Here is a 12,084-nt window from a genome sequence, read left to right on the forward strand (position 1 = left end):
TAGCAAACCCTAGAAAAGGACTCTTATGATCAACATTTTTCAGGGAAGGAAACTGAGGCAGGTCAAGGCTGAGTAAACTGCCCAAGACCACCTACCTGGTAAGTGGCACAAGCATCCTGAGAATTGTGCCTGATGTGAAGCCTGTGCCTTTGTCACTAGTTCTTCCCTCTTACTAGGTTTGCCGGGTTGGTGGCCTGGAACCAGGCTGCCTGGTTTTGAATTCATGTTTCATTTGGGGTGGGATCTGACTAAGTTCATTCCTTTTTGCCTCCATTTTCTCATCTATGAAATTATTGGAGTATGAGCCCTATAGATAGGGTTGGGAAATAATGGAGAGAATGTATGTAAAGCACTTGGAAGAATGCCTATTATTAACAAGGGATAATCAGTGTTGGTGGTCATTGTTACTAAAGGCAGTTTGGTTATGCATTTGCTATTACACCACTATCCCAACACATATGTGTGTGTGTGTGTATGTGTGTGTGTGTGTGTGTGTGTGTGTAAAACAATGGCCAACTGTTCTTTATTCTGATCCTATTTTTACAAAGTGATGTAAATACGGATTTCTCAACTGACTGGTGCTTCAAAAAATTCCCCTGAATTTTTTTTCTTTTTAACATCAATGGTATGAGCAAACAATAAAAGTACAATAGTCTCAAAGTTGAGAGACAATAAAAGTACAATAGTCTCAAAGACCAGTCCTAGAGCAGGGCGCCTGGGTGGCTCAGTGGGTTAAAGCCTCTGCCTTTGGCTCAGGTCATGATCCCAGGGTCCTGGGATTGAGCACCATGTCAGGCTCTCTGCTCAGCAAGGGTACTGCTTCCCCCTCCCTCTCTCTCTGCCTGCCTCTCTGCCTACTTGTGATCTCTGTCTGTCAAATAAATTTAAAAAAAAATCTAAAAAAAAAAAAAAAAACAAACCAGTCCTGGAGCTGGTCAATAGAAAGACCTACTTTTGACTCCTAGCTTTGCTATCTGCAAATTCTGTCACCTTTGGCAAATTACCTATTCTCTTTGTCTCAGTTTCTCCATCCACGATTATGCATATAATAGTACCCAATTAGGATGGACTGAGTTCATGTTCATGTAACTCTTACATGGCTGTCCTTTAAGGGAAATTCTGGTTTTACTCAGTACTCTCTTGCATCTTTAAAACAAAAACCCAGCCTGTTGCATTGGTGTTCAATGGCTGTATTTCTGAAGATAACTGTAAAAAAAAGGACAAAAGTGTTTATATCACATACCACCCTGCAAAATACCTTAATAGAACCCATTAGACATTTCCATTCTCTGCTAAGATTACTCTGTGGCCTATTATCAAGGACCAATATATATTCTTTGAGCACTGTTCCGCTTCTAGCCCAGTCTCCTCCATTTGTTATTTCTGGAACAAGCATATCCCTTTTCTTTGCTCTTGGAGAAGAGTTTTGACTCTCTGTGATGGGACAACCAATCTTACACACAGGTCCTACAGACCCATCTTCCATAGACTATTGCCAACATTTACCTAGTGTGATTTTCTTCGTATCATGAAAGCTGTGAAATATTTATCACAGTGTCTAGGGCATAGTAGGTTCTCTCTAAATGTTAGGTATTGTATGATTGTTACAAGTGGCAAATACAGAATTAATAAACTAATACTAAATTCAGTGATTTATCTGATTTCTTGTAGTTCTCAGATGAACGTGTGCCCTACTATCTATTTGTGGATAGTCTAAAACCTATCGAACTGCTGGTTTGCTTTTCTGCATTGGTACGATGGGGAGAATCTGGAGGTAAGAGAGCTTTGAGAAAATTACACTCTTTTTAAATTTTTAAAATTTTTTTCAGTGTTAATTACAGTCTTAAATCCCAGCCTACTTTCATTGAGTCCAGGGGAAATACAAGATGTTTAAGCTGTAGATGCAGGAACTTACTTCCTCTCCAGAGTGTCTAAGAAAGGCTTCCTTACATCACCTTTCAGGAGGCTCTTCCTGCTCAGACATTGTGGGTTATGCTCACTCTTGCCACCTACACCTCTCCTTGTCTTAGTCCTGTGTTCTCCTCTTTGGCATGATACCTACATTTTTTTTTTCCCTTTCCCCTTCCACCTGTCATCATTCTTGAGTCTTTTAAAAATCTATTAAAAAACATGCAGTCTTTCTTTGATTTGACAATTCTGAAGTTCTTTTATGCCCTCTCAACTTGGCCTTTGTTTTCATAATTATATTCTAGAAGGTACCTGCCAATAACCGTGCCATCTCAAATATCTCAATTTCAGGTTCTGACTACAGGACCTGACTCTCCAGTTCACTCTTCCTAAAACCCTTACTCTTATAATCCTTTGACTCTTCTGGGACCACCGTCTACTGACCCTCCTACTTTCCTCTGTCCTCCTTCTCCTCATGTCCCTATTTCTCTCATCCCCAGTGTCCATGACCCGCCATTGTAATAGTAGCCTTGGCCACACCTCAGTGTGATTGCTTTTCTTTCCCTCTCAGCTTCCTTTCCTGGCAAAACCTTGATATTGGTTGATTCAACAGATGAACTTTGCATCTTACCTGTGTGCATCAGAGCAGCTAAATGTGACTAGAGAAAAAAATAATCCTATGATCTAGCCTCACTTTCACCTGAGGGCCACAGATTTCACAGATTTCAAAATGGCCCTTAAACACTGCTGATATTTCCCTGGTTCATGTATTCTCCACTCTTGTCCAAATGGAAGATTATCTCAAACCTCCAGATCTCTCCAACAGTTGCTTTCATCCTTGTGCATTTTTAGCTAATGACCTTACTGCTATTTCCACTGGCAGGATAGACAAAAATCAAGAATGACCCACCTCATCTTCCCATAATGAGCTCTTCACAATACTGGTCATCTTCCCTCCTGCTCTCATGGAGGGACTATTCTTGCTTCTCTCTAAGACAAGCCCCTTGCACATTTGCACACATACACAAAACATCATTCTTCAAGTCTCTGTCCTGTTGGGTTAAAGTTAAATCTGTTTATCTAAAACAGGCAAGGAAACAGCATTTTTCCCCCCTTACCAATCGTAGTTTTACCTATGGTTTGTTTTCAATCTTACCTGCACATTTATTTTTAACTAAGATAAACTTGGCTAAGCAGATCACATTTTCCCCTTTAAGGAAAATATGTATAATCGAAAGTTTTCTTGATTTTGATAAAATTCAAAGTAGTACCTCCTGTGTCAGATGAAAAAACGATTTTTACTGGATTTCCCAAGATCAGTCATGTTAATTCTATGTGATCAATGAAAAGCCATGGCTCTTACAGAAAAAGTAAAGCCTAAACAGCAAAATCAAATCATCTATAGTTCAAATTTATAATACCTGGCACTGTGGAGGTACAATAAAATTTTGCTAAATGCTGACTATTAAAGGTCCTACCAACTTTGACAGCAGGGACTATGATTTTCCACTCAGTTATACCCAGTGTTGTGAATGGTGTCTAGTGTAGCCATAGAAAATAAGTATTCATTGAATAAATTTGCCAAACTTCAGTGGTATAAGCTTAGTATATCTACTAACTAATAACTCCTAAGCCACACTATGTCTTCGAACATTGAAATTCGATGTGTGTGGAGGTGTTTCAGGTCATGTTTTACCCTTATATGCTCAGTTTATAGATAGGGTAAAAATATAAGCTAATTCCTGAAGATGTAATGTACACCAAAGTGTCTATAGTTAACGGCACTATACTATATTGTATATTTGAAAATTGCTAAGCGAATAAATCAAAGTTTCTCATTACAAGAAAAAAAATTGTAATTGTGTATAGTAATGGATGTTAACTAAATTTTCATGGTAATTATTTCACAATATGTGCAAATAGCAATCATTATATGATACACCTAAAACTAATAAAATGTCTTGTGTCAATGTTGTCTCAATTACATTTTTTTAAATTTAAAAAGTCTTTTGGCTTTAGCTACTAATGAAAATTAGTTAATACTCTTTATTCATTTTAAGAGGAACACTTAATATGAAAATTAAATTTTTGTCCATTATTTGCTATTTCTACACATAGTCAAAGCTAAGAATCAAAATTAACAACTTTGATTAAACAATGGGGTATTTTGATCTTGCTTTGCCACTATCTAAGGAAAATCTTTTATTTTCCCAGATGTGGTGTCTTTCCCCCTTAAAACTGCATCTAGAGAGATATTGTGATTTCTGCCACAGATGATTAAATGGGATAGTCTGGTCTGTACTTTTATTAACTCTCCCACTCCTGGTTTCTTTAGTGAGAGATGATTCTGAGGAGGAAAAATGGACAGAGAGGAAGATCTGAGTCTCACCAGTGTTATTTCTAGTAGTTATTTACCCATAGTATTTTCTCTGGGTTTTATGAATAATTTCAGAAAATCTCTAATTCCTGATATTATTATTGTTACTAATGTTGTAAAGACCAGCTAAGCTGTCACGGTCAAATTTTAACCTTTCTCCCTCTCCTTCTAGCTTTAGCAAAAGACAGTCCCCAAATAGAGCCTGGGCTGCTTACAGCTGAATCAGTTTCTTGGAAATCTCTGAAATCCCGGGAACTTGTTACAAAGATTCATACATATGCTACTAAGGCTACGGTGGTTCGCCTGCCTGTTGGGTATGGAGTGACTTCATTTTTCCCATATGAAGAATTTTTTGAAGCCTTGTAAACCACTGGCTACCAAATAAGTAAACAATATGGGACCCAGAATATTGTCTCCTGAAGTGATTTTGTAAGAAACAAAGCTATCACTAAGATTCTTGAGAAAAATGATTCCATGAACAAAGAAATTGAAGAAATGCTGTTCAGTGAATCTCCTTTTGGAATACTCATGATTGTCAAAGTCTGGTAATTTCTTAAGGAAGAATATAGTTTAGGGGCACTGAGGGTGGCTCAGTCGTTAAGCATCTGCCTTCAGCTCAGGTCATGATCCCAGGGTCCTGGGATCAAGCCCGGCAATGGGCTTCCTGCTCCGCGGGAAGCCTGCTTCTCCCCACTTTCCCTGATTGTGTTCCCTCTCTCGCTGTCTCTCTCTCTGTCAAATAAATAAATAAAATCTTTTTTTTTTTTAAAAAAAGAAAGAATATGGTTTAAAATAGCATTTCTAAAATTCATTTATTAAACTATCCTTTTTGTTTTCTGGTAAATCTTATATCCCTTAGTAAAACTATGATTTTATTTAAAAACAGATTGACAAACATAGCATTTTTTCCCCTATGGTTTCTTTATTTTTAACCTGTGGTTTGCTTTTAATCTTACCTATAGTTTTATTTTTAATTAAGATAACTTTGACTGAGATAACATTTTCCATTTTAAAGAAAATATGTATAGTTGAAGCTTTCTTGATTTTGATAACTAAAATTCAAAACATAACTTCCTATTTCAGATGAAATAAATATTTTTACTGGATTTCCTAAGATCAATCATGTTAATTCTATGTAATCAGTGAAAAGCTACAGCTCTTATAGAAAAAGCAAAGCCTACACAGCAAAAGCAAATGCTAAAATAATGTGTGGCAAGCACCCAGTATTCCTAGAAAATAATAAATTTTAAAACTTCAGAGTTTCTCACTTCTACCCTAAAAACTTTGTCATAAAGAGACTTTCCCAGAAGTCATTATTCTGTCTGAGTGCTCATCCATCACAACAACCAAAACCAGGGAATTAATGAAGAACCTTCTTATATATATCCAAGTGTTTCCCCCAGGACCTAATCTATCTGTGTGAGTGTTTTATGAATGTTCCAAGTGCTCAGTAACTGAGGAGAAATGAGCATTGCTGCTCTCAGTGATACCACAACCTGGTAGGAGAGGCACAAACAGCATAGGTGAAATGACACATTTGTGAGAAAATGACTATGAAATGAATCTGAAATCTACAAAGCCTTAAGCACCATGAATTATTGTTAGGGAAAAATCATCTCCTGGGATGTGACTGTGGTATATGGCAGAGAGCTCCCTCATGGTCAAGTTCATCATTTAGTGTAACTATTTTCTGTCCTATATAATTAATGCAATTAAATCCCATGACCTCTGATGATTCTTTCAGAATGAAAATTCAAAGGTCTTTATCCCATCTGTGTTAAAATATTCAAGTCTCACTAATGTTTGACTTCATTTGAGCACAGACTGTCATCAAGCAACTAACAGAGGCTAAAACTACAACAAAGGAGTCCATTGGTCCTTATATATTTTCCATTGTCTTTAGGAGACATATGCTGCTCTTCACTGCATACTCCCCAGTAGGACATTCCATACACATCTGCAGCATGGTGACTTTTGTTGTTGGAGATGAAGATGTTGTGCTACCCCACTTTGAGCCCGTAAGTATTTAAGCAACCATGATTGTGTGTGTGTGTGTGTGTGTGTGTGTTTCCAAAAATTCGGAACTAAATCATATTCCTTACTTTTTTTTTTTTTTACCTTTTAAAACTGTTAATTAAGAATTAAGAACTAAGAATTTTAAGAAACTCCTCCAAAATGTATTTATGTATAACAAATAGTCTAAACTCTGTTAACAATACAGATACAAATAAAATAATTTTAGTTTTTCTCCAACAACTGCCTTCACCGCTGCTCTGTGGAATTCCCTGTCACATCCACATTTTTGGTAGATCCCATAGCATATTGGTCGTTTGGGATGTATAGAGGGTCAGTACAGACCTTTTCATTAAAGCTTAAAATTGTGGTATCATACTGTCCTTGTGCCCCTTCACTGACCTAAAGAATTTGGAGTGTTTGACTCTGGAATCCAGGGAGAGAGGATCCATGGATAGTTTTGTCATTCTTGCTCATCTCTTCTTCTCTTGGCCTCTTCTTAGTTTCTCTTACTCCTCTGTTCTGAAACATCTGAAAGAAGAAACAATGTAAACGAACCCAGCATTTCCCCTGAGAGCCTGTCTTAGTTTTAGATGATCTCCATAAGACGTCTTCTTTAGATATGTTGCCTGATGCTCTGGGGAGGGCCCAATTTGTGTGAGGCATTCCTGCTGCACAGTCCGGTTTTACACCCTCTACCAAACCCATCTCCCTGTAGCACCTCCTCATATTAATGAAGCAGGATCTTCTCAGCCAGTCAGTAAACTTCTGGGCCCAGGTAGCAACAAGATGCCTCAGAAGCAGCTCTTTTATGTTAATGTTGCTGTGGCCCAGATGTGCTCAGTCATGAATTCTTGCCTCTCTGGGCAGTGGTTGTATAGGATTGCCCATGGCTGCCCCCTCTCTGCTGTGCTGTTTCTCACCTGTCCTCTCCCTCCTGCTCCATAGACAGAAGATCAACAAGCCCACCTTATAAATACATGTGTCTTATTCCCTTAATTATGCTTATCTTGTTTATTTTAAATTCTTTTTTTTAAAGATCTTATTTATTTATTTATTTATTTATTTATTTGACAGACAGAAATCACAAGTAGGCAGAGAGGCAGGCAGAGAGAGAGGGGGAAGCAGGCTCCCCGCTGAGCAGAGAGCCCGATGTGGGACTCAATCCCAAGACCCTGAAATCATGACCCAAGCTGAAGGCATAGGCCCAACCCACTGAGCCACCCAGGTGCCCCTATCTTGCTTATTTAAATTCTTATTTCATTTTTTCTTTGTTTCCCTTAAAAAAAAAAAAAAAGATTCTGCTTCAGTTAGTATGGATTATCCAGTTTGTCTCTTTCTTTAGGTGACTTAACTTTATAAATGTTTAGTTATTTTAGTCTGCGAACTCATCTTTCCCTGGGGTTATCAGTTCCTCCATCTTGTAAAAATTACTGGGCCTGAAAACCAGGACCTATTATTATTCTTCAGTTTTAATGAAGAAACAAGAGATAGACTAGTCCAAGGGCAGAGAGACAGATACTCCTCAGAGCCATACATGATCACTCCCAGTGCTATCATTTAACCAATTTTTCTGGTCATGGCTTCACCTCAGGGAGAAACACCATGAGAAGATGCTTTCTCTAGGCTTTCAGAGGCTGGGGTAGAAGGTAATAGAATGACGAATGCATTAAGGGGGCAATTCAGTTGCATCTGTCTTCATCCGGTCACCCCAGCAGGGTATCTATACCGTCCAGGCATAGCTGCTAGGCCATTCCTCACAATTTCTGCAGGGAACCAAGGAACAATGATGGCACCATGGTGCACCCTAGGAAGGAATGAAAACACTTCACAATTTCACCCTCTTCATGCTGTCTCAAAGCACCCTCTGCTTTGGGTAGCTTCTCCTCTAGCCACCAACTACCTACTACACACCGATCAAAATAATCTGTAAATTCCTTTTCCTCTCAGGGTTCTCTTCCTCTCTCTCTCTCTCTCCTCCTCTCTCTTTCTCTGCTCCCCCACCCCACACTGACTCTCTTTTTGTGTTTGACCTACAGATTTGCAATTTGACATCCAATTTCTTTTTTCTGTCAGCTTTATTGAGGTAAAATAGACAAATAAAATCCTAAGTTATACAAACTGTACATTGTGGTCATGTGATATACATAAACATTGTGAAAGGATACCCACCATCTAGTTAATTAACACAACCATCACCTCTCATACTTATCTTTTTGTTGTTAACAACATTTTTTGGGGGGGGGTGACATTTGAGTTCTGGTCTCTTAGATACCAATTATACAATACAGTGTTATCAACTGTAGTCACTATGGTTTACATATAGATCTTCAGACTTTGTTCATCTTGTGGTTGAAGGTGCATATCCTTTCATGAACCACTCATTTTACCCACTTCCTAGCCCCTGACAACCACTTTTCTACCCTCTGATTTTGAGTTTGTTTTTAAATATTCCACACATAAATGATACTGTGCAGTCTTTGTTTTTCCCTGTCTGGTTTATTTCACTTAGCATAATGCCTTCAAAGTCTATCTATCCATGTTGTCACAAATGGCAGGATTTCCTTCTTTCTCATGGCTAAATAATATTCCATTGTCTCTGTGTGTTTGTGTGTGTGTGTATAAAGTATATATATAAAATATATGTGTGTACATATTACACATATATACTACAGCTTTACATATATATAGTTATGTGTAATGGATATATAATATATATATATACATACTACATCTGTATTTATATATACACATACATCTATCTATACACACACATACACTACATCTTCTCTATCCATTTATCCACTGATGGACACTTAGGTTGTTTCCATGTCCTGGCTAATATGTATAATGCTACAATGAGTATGGGGATGCAGATATGTTTTCAATGTCCTGTTTTCATTTTCTTTGGTTATATACCCAAAGTAAGATTGCTAGAATAGATGATAGTTCTATTTTAAAATTTTTGAGGAACTTCCATACTGTTTTCCATATCCCTATCCCCCTTTTGCATTCATTTTCTCCTCAGAGTCAATAGCAGGACTTATCTTTTTACCTTTTTCACCCACTTATCTTTTTAATCTTTATCACTCTCTCCCTAAACTCTTCTCTGCCCATCAGTTCTCCAGTCCCACACAATTGTGTCAAAGTAACTCCTCGATGTCCTTGGGACTAAGTCTAGGTATCAATACTCTGGAGAAATTTCCTCTGGCTCCCAGTATGAGGTAGGTGTCCTTCCCATGTGTCCCCACTACAGCAGGAATTATAACACTTGTTTTATATCTTTGAGATCATAGACCCTAGGAAAATGCCTTGATCAAGCAAGGGTTTCATAAATAACTATTGAATCAACTATACAGAAGAGGTTTATTATACCAACAGAAATTAAATTTGTATAAGCTTAATTACACTTTAATAAAAATGAAAAAGAAAGTAAGGCTGGCTGCTATGCTTTGTCTCCACAGGAGAGCTACCGATTCACAGAGCAGTCTCTAACGATTTTGAAAGCTGTTGGACATGTGATTGCTAGTTTCAAAGATAAGGGTAAACTCTCTGTGGCTATGAAGGATTTACAAGCGGCTCACTACCCTGTACCCCTCCACAATAAAGAACTAACTACACAGCACTTCAGGGTAAGCACATCTAAGTTATGATGTTTCTAGAAGGATAATTTCCATTTGCCAAAAAAAAAAAAAATAGTAGGTGATCTTCAAAATTTAGCCTTTTAAAAAAGACTTACATACATTTCACAGAGAAAGAGAAAGAACTTGCAATAGTAAATTTCTGAAAGAGGTGTCTAAGAAAAAGGGAGGGAAATAGTTTCTTCTTTTATTTTCCATAGAGAGAATTAAGCCTTTCTCTTGTAATTTGTTTTTGCCTTTATAGTATCTTGTATTCTATCTGGCAACTCTACCTGGGACATAGTTCACCCCTAATTGAGAACTGTTCACCTATAGCATGAATAATGCCATGATTTACTCTTCAACCAATCTGATTTCCCCCCTTAAGTGAACTCTGTTATCAATCTACTCTTTAAGGTGGTGGTTCTAGATGGCTTAAGGCGGTATTCCCAAACCTTAAAAATAAGCAAATAATTAAATCATCATAGGACTAGAAAGTTGTGGTCTCCTTTGCTACATCTGGTCCTGAAGCCATAGTTGGTATTCAACATCTCTCTCCTCTACCAACCATTCTAGAGTTCTCCTTTCTTCCATCCAAAGCTTCAGTTGTTCTTGTTGCCTGGTGGGTGACCTAGACTTCTAATCCTGATATGCCCAAGACCTTGATTGCCTTACTCTTTTCAGGCTGTGATTAATCATTTACTGCGGAAGCACCAAGAAGTGTCCCAGTGAATTAAAACATAATTCTTCTTGTCCCCATTATGGAGTAGAAACCCTAGTACTTCATGACAGTCAGGGTAAATTCTCCCCACACAACATTATATTTTTTCCTTTTCTCCTACTTGCATACCTGAATGAGAAGCTCAAAGCAACCAGGCCTATATCATAACTTAGGTTTATTGTAAATCATAACACGTTGCCTGATGGAAACATCCGTTGCGAAATAATGGTGAGAGAGGCCAATCTTACTTCTAATTTTTGAATCCCTATGTGTCTTAGCTTTTACAGATACAACACTGCATGTTGGTTTTTGGTTCTGTTCATGTATACCATGCCCTGGAAGATATCCTGTCAGTTCTACAAGATGTCATCACAAGGATGGCCTCTTAGCTGAGACTTTTATATGCCATTTCAATTTACCAGGAGTTTTGTCGGTTCCTTCTGCAGTATATATTAGGCCCATTGAGTCCAAGACATTCTCCAGTGGTTAAATCTTCTCTGTATAATATGACCTTGCTCCCAGGGGATGTTAGGTTGGATCTAATGTTTGTAAATCAGACTTTCCATAACCCCTTGGACAATGATACTGGCAGAGGCACCAAAGAAAGAGAAAGCAAACTCATATTTGAGGTAAGTGTCAATGCTAGGAAGGACAAAATGGAGACAGGAAGTATTATGTCTGAATTTGCTGGGACATGTCTTGGTGCTTCTGTATACCCTTGATAGAAGCCCACTGAAATAAACTTGCTACCATACAACTGACTGGAATCCCCGGAGGATGGTATTGTATTCAAGTTTCTGCTACTGACAGATTGCTAAACCTGGATAAAAGAGAGCCCAAACTATTGGAGCCATTCGCAGTTCCTGTCTCTGCCACCCAGATTACTTGTGCATGAATCTGCTGTCGCTAGGCCAGATCTAATATGTAAAGGACCTTTGTGCATGCTTCATTTACACAAAAGGGAGCAATTTTGGTAACGAAATACTTTAAATTTTTGAATACTTTTACATTTTTATATTACATAGTTATGTGACACTTTTTTAGAGCCACATCCCATAAATCAATAAATTTCAAATTTATCTACCATAAACAATTCCAGATGGGTCAGGTAAGTATCCCACAGATAAGGACTCTCTCACTAGTGAATAACACTAGTGTGTTTTCTGGGAGATCTTTCATTAGCAATGTTTATAACACAATTGGACAAGGTGATCTTTCTTTGTTTCCCACGGTGCTCAAATCTCCTAGAGATCTTTCTTTTGCTTTGGATTCTGCTCAACCTTAAGGCCTTCTAAGTAATTCAGTAAATGATTGGAATAATATTCCCCAAAGCAGAATATTTTATCAGGAATTCCAGAGAAGACTATGAAGGACTTGCCTCTTTCTTAATTGTAGTATCTTATCCTTTACCTTAGAAGGGATGTCCCAGCATGCCTAATCCTCTA

General features: G+C 37.9%; 1 protein-coding gene across 1 annotated transcript in view; it reads left to right on the top strand.

The window, feature by feature from the left end:
• The window catches only part of ADGB (androglobin), a 168,853-nt gene that overhangs the window by 86,488 nt on the left and 70,281 nt on the right, over window positions 1–12,084 (top strand). The window contains exons 17-20 of the mRNA XM_059399200.1: window positions 1,672–1,774; window positions 4,458–4,599; window positions 6,189–6,303; window positions 9,763–9,930. Coding sequence (XP_059255183.1) covers window positions 1,672–1,774; window positions 4,458–4,599; window positions 6,189–6,303; window positions 9,763–9,930 — 528 coding nt within the window. The remainder of the gene's footprint in view (window positions 1–1,671; window positions 1,775–4,457; window positions 4,600–6,188; window positions 6,304–9,762; window positions 9,931–12,084) is intronic.

This window comes from Mustela nigripes, chromosome 5, assembly GCF_022355385.1.
Source record: "Mustela nigripes isolate SB6536 chromosome 5, MUSNIG.SB6536, whole genome shotgun sequence".
Lineage (NCBI taxonomy): Eukaryota > Metazoa > Chordata > Mammalia > Carnivora > Mustelidae > Mustela > Mustela nigripes.